The following is an 18,964-nucleotide window of genomic DNA, read 5'->3' on the forward strand; positions in this document are numbered from 1 at the left end:
GGTTGACTGAGAGCACAGAACCATCCGGCTGCTGGCTAGGTACACTGTACACAGCGCTTTTATATTTAGATACCCACGTGCGCGAGAACCCCTTACGTTCGGTGTGTATATTTATATATTTTTATACTTTCGTGAAGGAAATTGCCAGAATAGTTGAAAACAAAAAAAAAAAACAAAAATTAAAAGTCAAAATAAAGTAACACGGTTTAAAACAAAGAAGTGCGCGCTGCAGTACCACCGAAGTGTTGTTGTTATTGTTGTTGCCGTTCGCTATTTGTTATTTATTGTTTGCGTCTTCTCCGAAGACGGCTCAGGACTAGCATCTTCGTGGTGTAGTAGTAATGCCAGTGCCCTAGTGCGCAGCATCCTCCTGAGATGTTCCAGTGCATCATCCAACAAAGAAACGGATGGATCCATCCGCACAACACGGAAACCAAAGATGTATTTCCAGGTCTGAAGCTATCCCACCCCAAAAATCCAAAACATACGTGCATCCAATCTAAATCTCTGCAGCTGAGACAAAACTTACGCGCTCCGCTTTACTCTTTCTTCGTTTACGGTACATTCATAAGTCTTTATTTTCATTTTGTTTTAATTGTCACGGCTGCAGAGTTGAATGCCTCTTTGGCCGTCGCGAACCGTGCATTTTGCTGATAAAACAATACCACCTCGCCCACGCGGCTCAATCTAATCCCAAGCACATTCCACCTTATCGCCGGTGGTACCCGTTGTGCAAATACAAGCATACACAATCATATAATAATATATCCACGATGGTAAATGTCGGTATCCGCAATGTAATAATAGAGCGTGCATTGGAATGGTAGAACTGTCTGTCTGTACATGCATATGTAGTTGGGTATGGTAGTATGTATATATATATAATGTATGCCTTGTGCACTTTGGGAGGACAGATCAATAAAATCGGCGGTGAGATGAGAATGGACTTTATGATGAGTCAATCGTGGAACTTCCGCTCTGATCCCTTGTTTAGCTTTCTAAAATTAAGCAGTTCCGTCGCCGGCGCGACCATAAAAATAATAACAAGAAGAGAAAGAATAAGAACGAACAATAAAATGACTTCCACCAGCGCCATTCATATATATATATATACATACTGACACACGCACATATAGCCGAGCCAGACATAAATGCATATTTTTCCTTCTTGGATTTCCTGAGTAAGAGGGTATTATCGGCGGACAAAGAGGAAAAGGCGCGTGACTCATATAGACCCGGCTATCTTTAGACCTCCAACCCCAAAGGAAAGGAGTCCCTCCTTGTTTCCTACAAACTTTTTATTCCTTCATTTGGGGACCCTCATTTTTGTCGCTGGGCGAGGGTGGCTCAAATACGCATTCTTTAATTGCAATTAAATCCTCCCCTTCGTTTTCATTTATTTTTCCCTTCAAATCCAATTGAATTTTCTATAACGATAATCTTGCTTTCCATTAATTATTTCAACTTTGAATCCATTGCATGTTTTCATTTTTAAAATTTCAATATCATTTTACAAAATAAACGAATTGAATTCCAGTTTGTGTTATTCATTATTTACTGGTATTGAATTCTATTTGTATTGTTTTTGTTAGTTTCAATTATAAAGCCGGATAAACTTCCATTTTGAATATTTCAACAGCAAACGAAACCCGTTCTCTCCTCTCCTCTCCTCTCCATCCATGATCGAGCAATAAAATATTTAAGGGTGATGTACATTCCCGTCAACTGTTTCCAATGAAAACTTAATGATTGTAATTAGAGCGCGACGCATTCATTGTTTGTGCAGCTCACGTCAATTTCAATTATTTACCGCTGAATTTTCAGTACACAATTAACCTTGAACTTCGTCCAATCAATATCGCATATAAATATTTCAAACGCTTTGTTTAATCCCAACCAATTTATTTTATTGCAATAGTTGCACAATATACAACAAATAAACTATTATTCATTTACAAAATAACAAAATTTCGTTTCAATATTTATGATATTAAACATAAATATTGAAACATTTTTTTAAGTCTATTAAGATTTATGAAATATTTTGCGTTATTATAAAATTACATTTTTATTTAACTTCAAGATTGATTGTAAGAAGATTAAAGTTCTCGTTTATTACAGAAAAATAAATATATTTAACATTTTCGTTATGACCTCTTTGCTCCAATTGCTATACATGTCAAATGCTAAGTGTTTCTGAGCACAATCGTCGTTTCTTTACTTTTTGTTTTCTTCTCGTGCGAGCGTTACGTAATTCGAAACTGTTGTCTGCGTTGTGCTTTTACCACAAATATGATTCAACAATTATATTCAAATACGTGCTTAATGCAATCGAAAAATGCATGTAAAAATTAAATTTTGATCAATGACGAATTTCCCATTGAAATATTGTTGTAATAGAAAAAAAAAAGAATCTCATGCGTTATTATTTGTAATAATTTGAATTGTATTTACAAACACGTCTTTCGATTGTCTTAAAGCATGTATGTAACTAGGTTGAAGTCTGAACTCAATTTAAATACATCTTCTTAATAGAAATATATTTTTTTTAACAAAATGAATTATTCATTTGGAAGTTGAAGTTTTAGAAAAAAAAACCCTGTTATTATGTGGAAGGATTTTTGTAAAGAAATGACGAGGGTGAAAGTAGGATTTTTTGTGGTAATTTTCCATTTACACCTGGTCCGGACCTTTTTCTTGATGTTAGGATAAAAGTCGCCATCTTGTTCAATCCCTTAGATTATAGAATTCTTGGACAATGTCCAAAGTCCACAAAAGTACAAGCTTTTTCAATGCAGCTAATTTATTTTTTCAATACTATTTCTCAGAAATCCATTAGTTTATTACATAAATACAAATTACGTGTTGTGAGTTTCAATTATAAATAACAATGAATTATGTAGTGGAGTAAATACAATACGGAATGGAAATTGGTTTTGCTATACAGATGATGGATAAAAATGTAACTGTTATTGCTGCTTGTATTTTGTATTAAATTGGATGAAAGCCAAGCAATTTGCATCTGACATTATTTATGTTCATGGACTACATCAAGAAAATAAAAGCAATAATACAATGCATTTAGGTTTGCTACATTCGAAGAGCAGAGAAACAATACGCAGTATAAAGACTATTATTGTTAAACCCGAAAAACATGAGATTAATTCAATAACAATTGCTTAAATATAAACAACTATTAGTATTTAGTAAACAAAATAAAACATATATTATTAATTTAGAAATAAATCAAATTTGGAAAAAGCAGAGATTAAAATAAATCATGAATTAAAGGCAAATTTTACATTATTAATAAAACCAAAGATTATTGAATTGATTTGAATTATTTCAGTTTTTTATTGAAATTTTTCACCGGTTCACCGACCTGAACAGTTGCATTTCGCTACGGTTTTCCATAAATGTTCGATTTTTAATTAACAAAAAAATTGCATATTGCGGACGTAAATTGCCACGTCAATATTAATTAATATCCTGAAAGCATTTCCATGCTTCAGTCAAAAACTGCGAAAATAAAACTAAAATCGAACGTTGGGAATTCGTCGAAAACGTCCATTAATCATGATAATTTGTTGAAATCGTCACAATGAAATAGTTTTAAGCTTTATTTAATTATTTCATCAACTGTGTTTATTTACCAATTAAGTTTATTGCACGGCATAGAAATCTAGTTAAACAGTTCAAAACTTGAAAGTAGACATTTCCGAACGAATGCTTGGACTAATATACTTTTCTGTTTATTAATTGCGATAATTAATTTATTCAGGTAGATGTAATTTTTTTTTTATAAAATCTTAATGGAAATTCTGGTGAATTCATCGACCCTAGACTGTTCTTTCTTATTGATTCTCTGTTAATTATTGTTGTTGTTTTAATTGGAGTTTAGTGTAAACGTCTGTGAAATTGAGTACGAAAATATCTTCATTATTTTAATGCGTCCTCCGTTCCAAGAACGAAGCACATAATTTATTCAAAGTGTTATTATTCCGGTCTTAATGAACGCTAAGTACACCTTTTCAACTGCGAGAAATAATATTTGTTTGGGATAAAGAGAGAAAAAAAAAGGACATCCACCTGGACCGTCTGCATTCCATGCTGGTGTTACGTAAACGCCACCACCACTAAATCTAATTTTGCACCTATAAATAATGCCGCTTCCGACGTTATCAGCAATCGGTTTTCTATATTTAACGTTTGTATTAAAGGCTCATTCATGACTGTCCGAAGCCAATAAGTTATCGCTCGTTCTCCTCCATTCATTCCCGATATCGCTGGACCGAAACTTCCGACATGTGTCTCTTTATCTGAACGCAATAATGCAACATTGTTGTCGTAATTACAACATAGTTCAAAAAACCGAAAGGTTTGTTAATAAAATCCACGTTTGTAATTGGGATTATTTCAAAGCTGTTGCATATAAATTGCAGCGAAGAAAGTTGGTACGGAGGAAGTGGACACGGCGCCGCCATTAATTACTTGTCCCAGGTGAAACCCGATGCCTTCCACGTAATGAGACTTTACATAACGTAATCCCTCCCTCAAGCTAATTAATAACATTCCTAATTAATTACATTTCCTAATGCTGCAAGATTTCGATTTTCTTTTAACCGCCTCAAAGATTTATTTGAAGAAAAAAAAAACGCACAATAAGAGTAAAAGAAAAATCCTTTCATGTTTGTATTGTGTAAAAAAAAAGGTACAAAGCATTCCGGTTTCAACAAAAGGCTAGGGTGGAAGAATGCGGGGGCGAACATTGGAGAATAGAAAACGCAGCCGTTTTGAAATGATAATAGTAAATCTCTTTGAAATTCCTTTTTTTTCCGACAACTTGAAATTGTTATAAAATAAAAAGAAAAATGTAGTAATTCGATTCTACAATGAGTCGCCTTTCTTCTTTTGTTTTTTTTTTCGTGCGTTGATTTAATTGCGAAAGGGATTTGTTTGAAACGGAAAAGTTCATTTCGGGGATTTCTTTGAAGTTCGTTGTCTGACAATTGTTTCTATTGGATTCCATTAATTCCGTTTGTGAAATTGCTTTCGTTTGTAACATGCAAGAAATGATTTGCTCGAAGCTTGAAGGAATCCGAATCTCGCATTTTCCATTATACGTATATAGTGAAACCTCGTTTAACGAATTTAATCCGTTCCAAAATTTCCGGATTTATACTCGTATAGTGAAACACATTTTCCTATATAAACTAATGTAAATTACGATAAAGCGGAAACAAAGTATGACTTGATCTCGATTTTTAATGATTTTGCTTTTCATATCTATGGTTCTTTTTATTGTTTGGCTTTTTATTCAGTTTTTTAAATTTTGAACAAAAAAAACACAAATAACATGTTTGAACATAAGTTCAACAGGAATTTTGTGATCACAAACAACACTAAGATGCAACTAGAATGACCACTAACAATAGGAACTGCTTTACAATTCACACACGGAGAAGTTTGTTTATATTACTTGTAACAATTCGTGGACTTGGTGGAGATATTTTTATACTTTTAATATTTGTTTATATAAAAAAGAATACACATAATATGTGTACACAAGGTTTAAAAATGATGTAGAAGGCTCGAAATCCGAGACTTCTCTTCTCATCGTCACTCGTTATGCGAAACGTCGCTCGTTAAGATAATTAATGAAATTTGCGAACATCCATAAGATGTTTTTTTTTGTAACTTGAATCTGAATTCCAGCAATAATTTGACAATAAAGTAATTAATATGTATATAAGATTAAGAATTTCATCAACAAATAAAATAATTAAGATTTTTATAAAAATAATTAAATTAAATAAATTTTATGTGAAATATGTTTGTTGAAATAATTCACAAATTGTACGTGTTGAGAAGTTGTTTTTTACCACTGCATTCTTCACTTTCTTATTTATTTATTTAAATAAGAAAGTGAAGAATGCAGTTGTAGTAATTCACTTGATGATGTAACGATTTAATATTTGTCTCAAAAAAAAAAACATATCCCTATAGTTTTAAAAATACAGTGGAACCTTGCTTAACGAGTATAATCAATTCCAAAATTTCCGGATTTTTACTCGTATAGTGAAACATATTCAAAAATACACATGTGTGTAAAAGTTTTAAAAATTATGTAGAAGGCGCGCAATCCGGGACTTCTTTTCTCATCATCGCTCGTTATGCGAAACATTGCTCGTTATGCGAAACATCGTTCGTTATGCGAAACATCGCTCGTTATGCGAAACATCGCTCGTTAAGCGAGTCATTTTTCTCGTTAAGCGAGGTTCCACTGTATGTCAATAATAGATTGACTTACCTCAGACATGGTCGCTGTGAGCGTCAGCGACGCTGGATGATTCTAGTTTGAAATTGTCTCTAGTCAATAGTTTGTCCACACCTAATTGAAAGAAGAAGAAAATCATATAAGTAAATTTTCTTATTGCGAAAATGTTAAGTTTTCATTGATTTACTGTAATATTTAAAGAAACAAAACCAAAAAAACGAATAAGAATACAATATTTACATTAATATTTAATCCAATTTTTAATTAAAATTACTATAATATTTAATAAAATGTTACTTACACTCGCAAAAAATTCCAGTCCCTCTGGTTGAAAGTTTGCCCATACCTAATAGAAAGATAAAGATTGGATTTGAAAAAAATATAGATTTTATATAATAAATATTTGTTTTACTTACACTCAAAAAAAAAAATACTGCAGTATCTATTTGATTATTCACACCTAATTGGAACTATAAAAAAAAATACAATGAGAATTTAAATTGGATTTACTATAAAGTGTTACTTACATTCACAAAAACAGTCGAAAGAAAGTACGTGGAATGAGAACCGCGGAAAGCATTAACCACTTGTAAAGATATCCACCTAAATGAAAAAAAAAACACGATAAATATTGCTGTAAGACAGTTTTTATTACTAATTAACGAATGTATTAATAAATAATTATAAATACAGTGGAACCGGGTCTATATCGCAAGCCCGTCAACCGAAAGACCGTCTATTGCAATCCCGACTGTATCGAAATCCCGACTATATCGAAATCCCAACCATGTCAAAATCCCGATTATATCGAAATCCCGACTACCATAAAAATGTTATTGTAGAAATTATAATATCAAAAGACACTGTCAGGATTTCGATATAGTCAGGATTTCGAACGTCGGGATTTTGAGCCAGGCGGGAATTCGAACGTCGGGATTTCGATAGATGGTTGTCGGGCTTGCGATTGCCACCGCGTGGAACCTCACTTAATGAGTTTAATCCGTTTCAAATTTTCCGAATTCAAAAATATACATAAAATTACAATTCATTTTGCTCGTTAAGCGAAATTCTCGTTATGCATTTTCACTGAGGTTTCACTGCATTTACTTAAATTAATTGCAAATTTATATTCGCGCGAAAACAACAACGAAAAGTATCTAATCCGCCATTAATGCCGATCATAAATTTCATCTAAAAAAATCTGATTGAAATGAATTGAAAGGCATTGAATTTAATGAAATAATGGTTTGTAGTTGAAATATTAAAGTAATTGTATAAATATTTACCCAGAAAATTGTCTTTATTTGCTATAAAAATCGGAAGAACACCAAGAACAACCTCACACGGTAACAGTCAAGACGGAAAAGGAGGAGTATCAGTGAACTAGGAGACAGTCCTTCTAACATTTTCCCAATCAAAGAACTTTTAAACAATGTTTTACACCAAAAACGTGTGAAAAAATATTTTAGGATTTTTGGTATCAATATTATCAAAATCTGCTTATTACTTTTCGAGATATCTTAATTAAAGTAATTTGGTCCTGTCTGACGTCACAAGTTTTTACCGCGACAGTTACGCCATCTTCTAGAAATATTAAAACTACATTAAAACATATTATTTGTTGTTATATTTTATTTATTTTTATTTCATTATGCTTTGTGATCAATTCCTTAAGTTTTAACGATATTTATATAATTATAATCCGGATATTGCAAAATTGATTTGTGTTACAACTGCAACCCACACAGCTTCACTGCTATCGAAATCAGTATGTTAAAAATTGATAAAATTTGTTTGTAATTGTAATTTATTATGAAGGTAAAAAGTCTATCAATTTTTAGTTGATGCGCAACATTTACGAATGTGATTAAGTAAAAGTGGCTACAACGTGATGATGTAATTCTATATATATGCAATTGAGGTTGAAGGTCTTGCAATGTACCCAAATGAAAAGGGTTGACGGTCATAGATAACCGGACGTTTTTAATCAAGCAATTGGCTATATAGGGATTAGGACTTAGGTACGAACCTTGAACTTAATATTATATAAATAAGTGTAATCAGTATCAACCGGGTGTTAGATAATTTGCATTAATAGATGTGATGATGCAGAGAATTGGATTGCGTAGCAGTGGTTCGGTAATAAATTAAATTTTGATATTCTATAAAAGCATGATTGTAATATTAATTATATAATGTGTCACAAATATTATTTATTTGTTGATCTCCCCTTGCGATTGAATGCTGAGATGTGAAACGGACAAAAAAAAAACGGATGAACCTTGACTTTGACTGTTGGCTATTATCGTCTAGATCTCATCCTTCTCCTGCCGCCTCCGCTCAATGCAGGATTTATATATGTTTAAGTTGTAATAACAAATCCTTCGCGCTCGTAAATTATTTCTATTTCTAGATTGGTGGATGAATTCATGCTTGTCTCTTTCGAAAATACCATCTATCTCTATAGCCTCTGCTCGGTTATCAATGTCGCTGCGTGCGATGGCGGATTATCTGTTTTAATTACATCAAGAATTCAACCCCTCGCGCTATCGATTTTAGCTTCCCCGAATATTCTCAGCGCTACCAAGAATACAGACATTTAATTTATGATTATACTGATCGTATCTCCTTTTAGAATATGAAACGTCCTATGGTTGTGGACAGGTAATCAATTTGAGAGCGCCTGTTTTCACAATCCATTAATTGAAGCTGAAGACGCACAAGCTTTACATTGGCGAATAAAGTTGGAAACGCTTTTTATAGCTCGCCTATTTATAGCGAGATGCGCATATAAATTTATTAATTTCACGGTGAACAATTTCCTGATTCCCGTCGTTTGTTACAGATATCCGTCTGCAATTGAACGATCAGCTGAGATGCCTCGATCTAAGGATGGAAGCTCAGGTGGCTTTGGTCACAGAGCTACAGGACTTCTTTAGACGTAGGGGTGAACTCGAGCTAGACTATTCCAAGAATTTGGATAAGCTAGCCAAGAGCCTTCAGTTAAGGCATAAAGAACAGAAACAGAAGTAAGAGCGCCGACAATTTTTAGTTGGACTATGTTAATTTTATATTTTTTCCCAAGGAGGGAACAATGGCCATTATTCTCGAGCTATGCTTGTTGGCAGCAGCTAGTGACCCAGACAAGAAATTTGAGTCGGGACCATGTTGCTCTTTCAGAAGTGTATTCAACGCATTTAGTATCACGTTTGGCCCAAGTTATGGAAGACGTCCAAAGGATATACAAGAGGGTACAGACGCGCACCAAATAAATAATCTATTCAAATAAATTATACAAGAAAATCATGGGTCTTTCAGTGTCGCGAGATTGGGTACGAGATGCACGAGGAAATACTAAGGGTGCTGCACGAGTTACACACTACTATGAAAACATATCACAGCTACCAGGGTGAACTGCGTCAGGCAGAAACTAAACTCCGCTCGGCTGAGATGCAGAAGACCAAATTCGAGCAGTCTCTCGCCCAAGACAAGCTGGACAAGTCCAAGAAGTATAAGGTGACCAGTAAGGAAGTGCTGAAGGTAAATGATATACCAATTTGAAAGAGCGCGCGCTCAGTTTGTCCTTCAGAACGCACTTACTGAAATCAGGCACGCTCCCGTCATCCGTTTCCGCCTACGGCGTCGCGCTCTTTTTTCGAATACAAATTAACACCAGTGTGCATATTCTCTTCGTTTCCAGCGCAAAAACAAATATACCGATTCGAAGCTCAAAGCACTCAAAGCGCGGAACGAATACATCTTGTGCTTGGAAGCCTCGAACACGACTATCCACAAGTACTTCGTGGATGATTTATCCGATCTCATCGACGTAATATTGAAAGTTAATTCTCGTTTCGTAGAACTATATAGGTCTTTTTTTTTTCATTTTAGTGCATGGATTTTGGTTTTCATAATTGCATATCTAGGGCGCTTCTTATGCACGTTTCCGCTGAAGAAGGTAGACAGCGTTCGGTTCAGAGCGGCATGGATGCTCTATCATCTTGCATTAATTCGCTGGACTCGCGCTTGGATAAGCAGAAATTCCTCGAGTACAACCACAGCGCATTCATGATACCGAAGAAGTTGGAATTCCAAGGCCAGAAGCACGAGGAAGTAAGTTCGCATATTTCGTATACAGTTCGAGTTCACGATCGTACAATCTTTAGCAATTGGAGCCGGAAATAAGCAAGGTGTTGCATCAGGAGATGGAAAGTCGCCTGAAGCAGTTGCAGCAGCGCGTGACCTCTTTGCGTGCAGAATCCGAGGAGGTCTGGAAGACTTTGGAGACAGCTGAATCAACACTTCTGGAGATGCTGAATGCAAAGGACTACGATTGTACCGGTTATTTCGGAGAGAGTGCGGTCGCCATTAGCAAGCCGCTGGAAACAGCTGTGATCAAGCTGAGGGCCGATAAGCAGGAGACTGAAGAATTTTATGTGACTGTAATCATTTGCTTGATAACAAAACTGCTGAATCTCATTCTTCGTTTTCGTTTCAGAAATTAAGAGAATATTTTATAGCCTCAACGAAGATTGCTCGATTGGATGCTAAGCAAGAGTACATCCGGCACGTGTTGAAAACTGATAACTCCGATTGTAACAGCACTCTTAAGTCGGCTGCAAAAACGCCGCGTCGCAAACGCATAGGTCGTTACCAGATGAACGGGCAACCTAAGCTATTTGGAGGGTCCCTTGAGGAATATCTGGAAGCCACCAACCAAGAAATACCACTGATCATAAAATCTTGCATAAGAGTAATTAATTTATATGGTAAATATACGCGTGCTAAGCAGCTGTTTACATGAGCGGCAAACGATCCTTTGAGCTTGGTTCATTAATCTGAGGTGCAATGTTTATGCAGGTTTACATCATCAAGGTATATTCAGGGTGTCCGGATCTCAGGTGGAAATCAACAACTTCAGGGAATGCTTCGAGCGCGGCGAAGATCCTCTGGCCGACATGACCGATGCTTCGGATATAAACAGTGTGGCCGGCGTTTTGAAATTATACTTGCGCGAGTTGCGAGAGCCTCTGTTCCCAATCATTTACTTCGAGCAGTTTATGGATTTAGCACGTACATTATGCAATTCCTAAAACATCCGCCCACACCAAACTCATTTCTTACTATTTTTCAGAATTAGAATCCAAAGACGAGTTTATCGAGAAGATGCGAGAGTTAATCCAAAGCTTGCCCAGACCAGTTATGGTTGTGATGAGATATTTGTTTGCGTTCCTTAATCAGTGAGTTTCTTAAAATAAAACAAACAACGATCGTTCGATATATCTCAAATGCGTGCATTTTAGTCTGTCCGAGTTTCACGATGAGAACATGATGGATCCATACAACTTGGCCATCTGTTTCGGGCCAACTCTAGTTCCTGTTCCTGAAGATAAAGATCAAGTTCAGTATCAGAATCAAGTGAATGAACTGATCAAGAATATTATTAAATATAATGAAGATATATTTCCTAATGATGGAGGCTGTGTTTATGAAAAATTTATTTCGCCTGAACCTGATGATCAGTAAGTTTCTTTTGAGAAAGCAATGAGATGATATTTTTAATTTGCAGAAATGTTTACAGTGATGTAGGTGATTCGCCTTCGGAGCAAGGGCCCGAGGATATCGACTCCGAGGTTTACCCATCCGAAGATGGTAAATTGTTTGCATGTTGCGATTGCTGGGAAAAGGTAATAAAACCCGTTCCTTTCGTAGATTCGGAATGCATGGAGGCTACCGCACAGTTCGATTTTATTGCCAGATCCGATAGAGAATTGTCTTTGAAGAAAGGAGATACGGTAACTTTATATGCTCAGGTTTCGAATGACTGGTGGAGAGGTGCTGTGAATGGAAACGAAGGCCTAATACCAGATAAATATATCCTTCTAAAAATGAAGTAAGTCCTCGCTACTAATATATAACGTTACGTAATATCAAATTCGTTTGCATCTGAAGGGACGATGACCGCGATAAGATGGAGAACTTGAAGTCGAGCTCTTCGGAGGAGTCCATGCGGCGAAGGGCTTCCAGTTCCAACGACTCTATGCTCTCGGAAAGCTCGGTATCCGTCACGAATTCGCCGCTGGTCCAGTGCACTCCGATTACCTGGACTACAGTTTCTGATATGTCAGACACGGCCCAGCCCAAAAACTCGTCTCCTGTCCTTTTGACTCAACCCAGAGAGGTATTAGAAACTACAGTATAATTGCTAGTGTCATGATTATTATTTTTTCTCCTGTCCGCCTTTCCCAACCAAGAATCTCCGTCACTATTTCTCTGCTCTTCACCACACTTAAGAATGTATTTAGCTTAAAAAATTTGACATCGAAAGTTTATGATCTCATTTGTGATTTAAGTGCATCGAAAATTATGAGCCCATTCTTGCTTTTGAGTTAGTATTTTTTTTTATGCATGTTACGAAACCGCATCGTTCTATTTTAAGAGAGAAAGGAGAGACACATGTATTTTTTTCAGTTGTCATGTGCATGTCTGCATGATGTGATAAAGCTTTAAAAAAAAAAGTTAGGATACATGTAAGTTTATTATTATTAGTTTTTATTTACTCGAAGAATAGCAATATATTTTTTTATTATTATTTTATATACATATATAAATACTAGTTTATATATTTGTTAAATGTAAATATTTCAGTCAAGAGTTCAAGGTTTCAGGTCTCTTTTCAATAATTTTTTATTTTCAATTTAATTTTGTATCTTTTAAAGTTTTGTTTTCAATTATTAATTATCTGTGTGTGCATGCATTGCTTGTAACGGCATTTGTAGCACTTCCCACCCCCCTATTTATTTATTTTAACAAATAAATGTTTTTTTTTTCTTTTATTTATTTTTGTTGTCAATTCAGTGTACACTCTTAGCCTTCCTTTGTCACGAAGTGTTGTTTATTTCGCATGACCTGTTGGACAACATTGCATTTTGGCGAGTATTAGAACAATTAATCAATAATAACATTTTTAGAACTTAATTTCGCTTCAGCCAAAATGGAATGTCGCAAGAAAGTTGTTTTGTTGTTTTTGTTTGTATTAAGAAATTTTGTAGTTTTAATTAATTATATTTATTTTTTTTTTCACGTTGATTTTTTTTTTGTTGATTTCATAGTACATTTGCTAGACTACAGTTCAAGACTACATTATTTTAAAGGTGAGCACTTTTGTTGCATGTTGATCGGTGTAAATTAAATCAAGTTTAAAGTAATTTCAAGTGAAGTATTAATAATCATTTATTTATTTCATTAATTAATGATTACATTTTGGAGCTGCATGCTTTTGTGTTTTCAGGCGAGATGGGTGGAATATTTTTTAATTGCTTTTAGATCTATAAATTATATGCTCTCTTTTTCTTTCAGTTTGCTTTGCTAATTGATTTAGAATAGTTTCTGATTTAGCTGTGATGTTTGTTTCAGAACGCCGGGCATGTGCACAGCAAATCTCTGGACATGTCTTTCGATTCACAAGTAAATAGTAAAGTTCAGGAGGAGGCAGTCATTTCGCATCGCACAACAATAAACATAAATCAGAGTCCGCAAAGTATATTAGTTAACGGAAGTCCCTTGACGAAGAAGCCGGAGTTGGCGGATAAAGCTGAGAGTTCTGTGGATCTGAGAACGAAAGAGGTAGAGTCTAATGTGGAAGGATCGAATGTAAACTTTAACCAGAACCGAGAGCAGTGGCAGCGCAGGGCTAATTCGCAATCGCATATTAAGGTTAATTCATTAACGAAACCTAATAGGAATTCGGATAATTGGGCGAGGCAGAACCACACGCCTGATCTGGTGATGGATCTTCCATTGGTAGGTAATTCAAGTCCGAAGGATTTAACCAAGAAACCCATGTCTGTGGCGTACGGTAGCGGCGGTGAAGAAGATGCTACATTCTTGAAGTCTCTTGAAAGTCCTTCAGGCCCGGAGAGTCCTGACATGCAGACGGCGGCCGAGAGGTTCGCCAAGCAAAACCAGTGCACCCTGAAGAAGAATACCAAGGTGCATATAGACACCTCAGCCAATGTGGATGTTCCTAAACCAATATCCGACTTAGTTGCCATCACCAGTCCAGCGCCGGACAGGAAACTTATACCGCAAATAGTAACCACAAATAGTACATTTAAGCCTCAGATTAAGGCCAAGCCCGCCGTGCTCAAGAAACCAGTATTCTCCGGAGTTAATCAAACGCCAGACGTGAATCGCAACAAAGATTCTGACCTTAGCACCTAGGTTTTTATAGAAGGGATCTAGAGATGAAGCAAACCTCTATTTTTTATCTTATGTTTTTAACCAATATTTATATATATATATGAACACATAAACACACATATACATTATCTGTTTATTATTATTATTCATATTTGATGATGCTTCCGAATTGAAGCGATATCAAAATAGTTAAAGATGCGTGTATTCATTCACAGATGGTTATAACTCTTTACCGGTATACTCGAAGCTCAGATTCCAACAATTGAATCTTTATTATTCTGACTAATATATATATAGACACCATAAATATAAGAAATGATACAAATATATATATATTTAATATACGATGTAATATTGCATGTGATTGTAATTAACCAAAGTAATCTTATAACAAAAAAAAAACTAATAATACTTCTTTTATATATATATATACATATAATGATTATGCAATTTGTGTAAGACTTCTATGTCGCGATCGTTATGTCACGGAAACGACCGGATGTTGTCTAACTTTGAATCAATTATTTTATTATTCATATTCTTGAATTGTCTCTAGTTGTTGAATGATGTTGTATTTGTTTTTAAATTTAAATATTTCTCTATTTTTTTTGCAAAGATCAATTGATCGTTGCCAGTACTCCCCATATACTAAAATTTGTAGTGAAATGAAACCTAAAGAAGTGAAGCGAAGCTCTGAACGAACGATTATGGATATTACACCTCACAAAACACACACACAAATTGTATTCGTAGTTATTTTTTAAAATATGAGACTGATCTACTTTTTGAAAATTTGAAACGAATATTCTGTAGGCGATAAATTATTTCTCTAATTATTAATATAATAAATGGACAAAAAAAAATAGATAAGAGGAAGAAGGAGACGAAGCGTTATGTAATTTGCGTAAATGTATTGCGTACGGCGGAGGTCCTTCGTCGCGCGCGCGGGAAGTCCTAACATTCGCGAATGACGTACTTAGATACAGGGTGATATAACACTGACGGTTTGATATGAAACATATTCTAAATATCGTGGACACCAAATATATATAGATATATACATATACATTATACATATAAGCATATATATATATATTCACTTTTAGTTTTCTACTTCAGATTTACATTTTTGCTCAAGAATTTATCAGCAACAAAATGATGATGAAACAACAAAAAAAAAACAAGAATTATTAATGATAACAAGTAGATTGCGTATAAACTATAAGCAGTCCTATAACGAAAAATATATTGTTTCTGATATAGGGTTCTACCATTTACACTGAAAAAAATAATACTGATCTAGAAAGTGATCCCTATTTGTATATCCTCTCCAATATAAATATAGGTATATTTTATAATCTCCCTTGCCTTGAATAGTTTTAAGCCATGTTATAAAGGAATGATATATAAAAAAAACAAGTAAGAAAGAAACTACAGTTCTCAAAACACTCCCTCCTTGAACTTTTCCACCCTATATATAAATAAATATAGATATTATAAGTATTATAAATGGTGAAATCGAATAGCACACTTTTATTATTGTAATACATCTTTGCAAAGTGCTGTGCAAACTTTCAATATTTATCATATACTATTATTATTATAAACAAAACTATAAAGTTACTACAATTATAAAACAAATATATATGTGACGTGCCGTTTCTTTTGATTTATTCCTTTCATTCTATTGAAAATTTTCACAGGTTGATAATTAAATAAAGGTAAATATAAGTAAATTTATTTTTTCATCTTATTTCTGTCAATACAAATCCTCATAATTTAAAAAATACTACTAAATTTAATCAATATTTTATTTCAATAAATATGAAAAACTTAATAAATTTTACTGAAGTAAATTAAAACCTTGCATCTTTATTGTTAATATAATATAATAGTTTTTTTTTTTAATATCAATAAAATCTCGATGAAATCAACAAATAAAACAATAAAATTAGATTATGAAATATTTTAGATTTAACAAATATTTAATTAATTTAAATTTCAAGATTAAGTAACAGAAAACTACTTTAAAATCAATAATTACCATACTAATTATTATCAATAATTATTGATTAAAAAATGTAGATACCTGCATTTGTTTAACTATAGAATTTGTGGAAATGTAAATATTAGATAATGAATGTTTGTATTTATAATAAAAAAAAATGATTAAAATGATTCGAATTTAAATAATTAATTAGAAAAAAAAATTAAATATATGTCGAATCGTCACGTTTGCTCTCGTGTATTGAGAAGTTATTGTTACAATCAACCACCAACAATATTCCAATAATCTCAGTAGAACACAAAATATCGTCCAGCAATCTCAGGGCTAGTGATCCAAGTCAGCTTTGTTTCACAGCATCTATGGCGATCCAGTTCCCTCCGTCTCCATCTCTTAATCTCAATGCTCTCTATCTGAATGCCAATCAATCCCCGCTGATCAACCGGCTGAAGTGTTCCACTCCCACTTGTCCGCGAAATACCCTTACACCCTAAAGTCTCCGAAGATGTGATCATCATGCAAAGATATTCGTCCTCTCCCCAAAGTGCTGACAATGATATTTGACCAGATGAGTTTGTTTACACACTCCAGCGTGGATGGTTCTTTGGTCAGGTGTTTTTTTTATTTGTTTATAAGGCATCGACAGCTTAGGTCATTAGCCTCTATCACAATCATAAAGGAGTCATACAAAATAAAGCAACAAGTAAGTTAAAGTAAATAAATTAAATTGGTTTGGAAAATCTCGACAACCCCTTAAGATAATTACATCATCGACAACTCATATGAAAGCTGAATATCTCACCTTTCCAACGAGCCTATTGGCATCTTTGTGTTTTTATCGAGTCGCCTGCTATGAGCGGTAGAACATTTTTTTCGTATTTTTTTTCAGTTTTAACAGTTTTTCGTGAAAATCTCGACAACCCCTTAAGATAATTACATCATCGACAACTCATGTGAAAGCTGAATATTTCAACTTTCCAACAAGCCTACATACACCTTAGTGCTGTCACCGAGTCGCCTGCTATGAGCTGTAGAAATTGAAGAAAAAAACACATACTTAACGTTTTATACGTAACAGAGAAACGACGGTTTTCTCGTTTTTTTTATATGTCTTTTCGGTTTTTCATGAACCCGCTGTCGGTTTCCAACCTATTTCATACAGAATATGCTACGGATCTCGTTTTGATCCACTAGATTTACCATACGCTGGTTTATCTATGGGATTAACATTCAATTCTATATTCAAAATCTATCAAATTCATCAGTTATACACTTGTTTTGCTTATTACATTCTTACACAATTAGTGTATTTTAATGACGAACCAGTGGATAAAATACTGTCGGGATTTTCATAATGTCGGTATTTTGATACTGTAGGAATTTCAAATATTTGATTTTCAGGATTTCGATACAGACTTCTTTATCAACGTAGGTGTTAATTTTAATGTACTGTTAATAGATGGAGTAACTTGTACCAATAAAAAGTACTTTTGTAAACTTTTCAAAAATTATTTTAAAAATTTTTCTATAATGTACTAATAATTAATATATTTTTTTAATTATATTATTTTATTATAAAATTTAAACCATTATAATAATTTATTAATAAAAATTGTTTTTTAAGTTACAAAAAAGTTTAATATTAATTAATAATGTTTATGAAAATAATCTATTGGAAATAAAATATTTAAAAAAAATATAGTGCAAATTGTATATTGAAGTATTTTTTAGATAATTTCTATATTAATTGCATAATAATCTTTAGTATTAATTTATTATTAATATGTTTAAAATCATATTAGAAAAAAAGTTTATGTAAAAAATATTTTATGGAATATGTATAAAAATGTAAGTAATGAAATAAATTTATTGGAAAGATAAGGTAAATTATAATTGATACATTGTGTAATTATGAATAATTAATAAATAGGAATAAAAGTGTAGTTTAAATAAAGTGAAATTATCTAATGTTTTTTTTAGTGGGTGTAGAATGTTTGTAGGTCAGAAGAATTAAAATTAATCCAAAATAGAGAAACTAAAGCGCATCTGTACAATATTTCATTCATAAAATATATAGAGATCAAAATGTGTTCCGATGAACGGGCAAGAATGAAAGCGTGAGGACAGCAGGACAAATAAAATAAGGCACGCATCGATCGAAAGAGATTTATGAATGGGGTTGTAAATTCAGTTCCGTTCGTTTTCGCCGGAGGGCGTAGTAGTTCCATTACCGGCGGAAAGTTTCGAAATCCATCTGAGGGTTGAAGGCTCGTACTAAATCCTGGCTGCGGCTTGCGCATTGTGCTGCAGGATTCTGTGCGGCGTTGATCCTTGTTATGCAAAAAAAAACCCTTTCGGGATTTGAATTTCGGCAGGACCTAGAGGCACGTATCGACTTAGAAGCTATGAAAAAAAAAAGGAAATTCACGGGGAGAAACTCCTAAATCCCACGCGCACATAGTCGATTATAATGAATAGGA

The 18,964-nt window shown here is 33.9% G+C and overlaps 1 protein-coding gene across 6 annotated transcripts in view; it reads left to right on the forward strand.

The window, feature by feature from the left end:
• Nucleotides 1-14,607, forward strand: part of LOC108566353 (SLIT-ROBO Rho GTPase-activating protein 1-like) — a 24,213-nt gene extending 9,606 nt beyond the window's left edge. For 2 of the 6 annotated variants that reach the window (XM_017926186.1, XM_017926181.1), the window contains exons 2-15: nt 9,123-9,306; nt 9,363-9,528; nt 9,596-9,817; nt 9,978-10,106; nt 10,169-10,390; nt 10,444-10,719; nt 10,776-11,046; nt 11,138-11,350; nt 11,412-11,517; nt 11,581-11,799; nt 11,847-11,929; nt 11,990-12,170; nt 12,230-12,458; nt 13,694-14,607. In XM_017926186.1, the coding sequence (XP_017781675.1) occupies nt 9,123-9,306; nt 9,363-9,528; nt 9,596-9,817; nt 9,978-10,106; nt 10,169-10,390; nt 10,444-10,719; nt 10,776-11,046; nt 11,138-11,350; nt 11,412-11,517; nt 11,581-11,799; nt 11,847-11,929; nt 11,990-12,170; nt 12,230-12,458; nt 13,694-14,500 (3,308 nt within the window). In that variant the 3' untranslated portion in view covers nt 14,501-14,607. Of the gene's footprint in view, nt 1-366; nt 452-9,122; nt 9,307-9,362; nt 9,529-9,595; nt 9,818-9,977; nt 10,107-10,168; nt 10,391-10,443; nt 10,720-10,775; nt 11,047-11,137; nt 11,351-11,411; nt 11,518-11,580; nt 11,800-11,846; nt 11,930-11,989; nt 12,171-12,229; nt 12,459-13,693 lie in introns of those variants that run through there. The other 4 variants (XM_017926187.1, XM_017926184.1, XM_017926185.1 and 1 more) reach the window with 3 other exon arrangements.
• The last annotated feature ends 4,357 nt before the right edge of the window (nt 14,608-18,964 follow it).

This window comes from Nicrophorus vespilloides, unplaced genomic scaffold, assembly GCF_001412225.1.
Source record: "Nicrophorus vespilloides isolate i.1.1-1 unplaced genomic scaffold, Nicve_v1.0, whole genome shotgun sequence".
Taxonomy (NCBI): Eukaryota; Metazoa; Arthropoda; class Insecta; order Coleoptera; family Silphidae; genus Nicrophorus; species Nicrophorus vespilloides.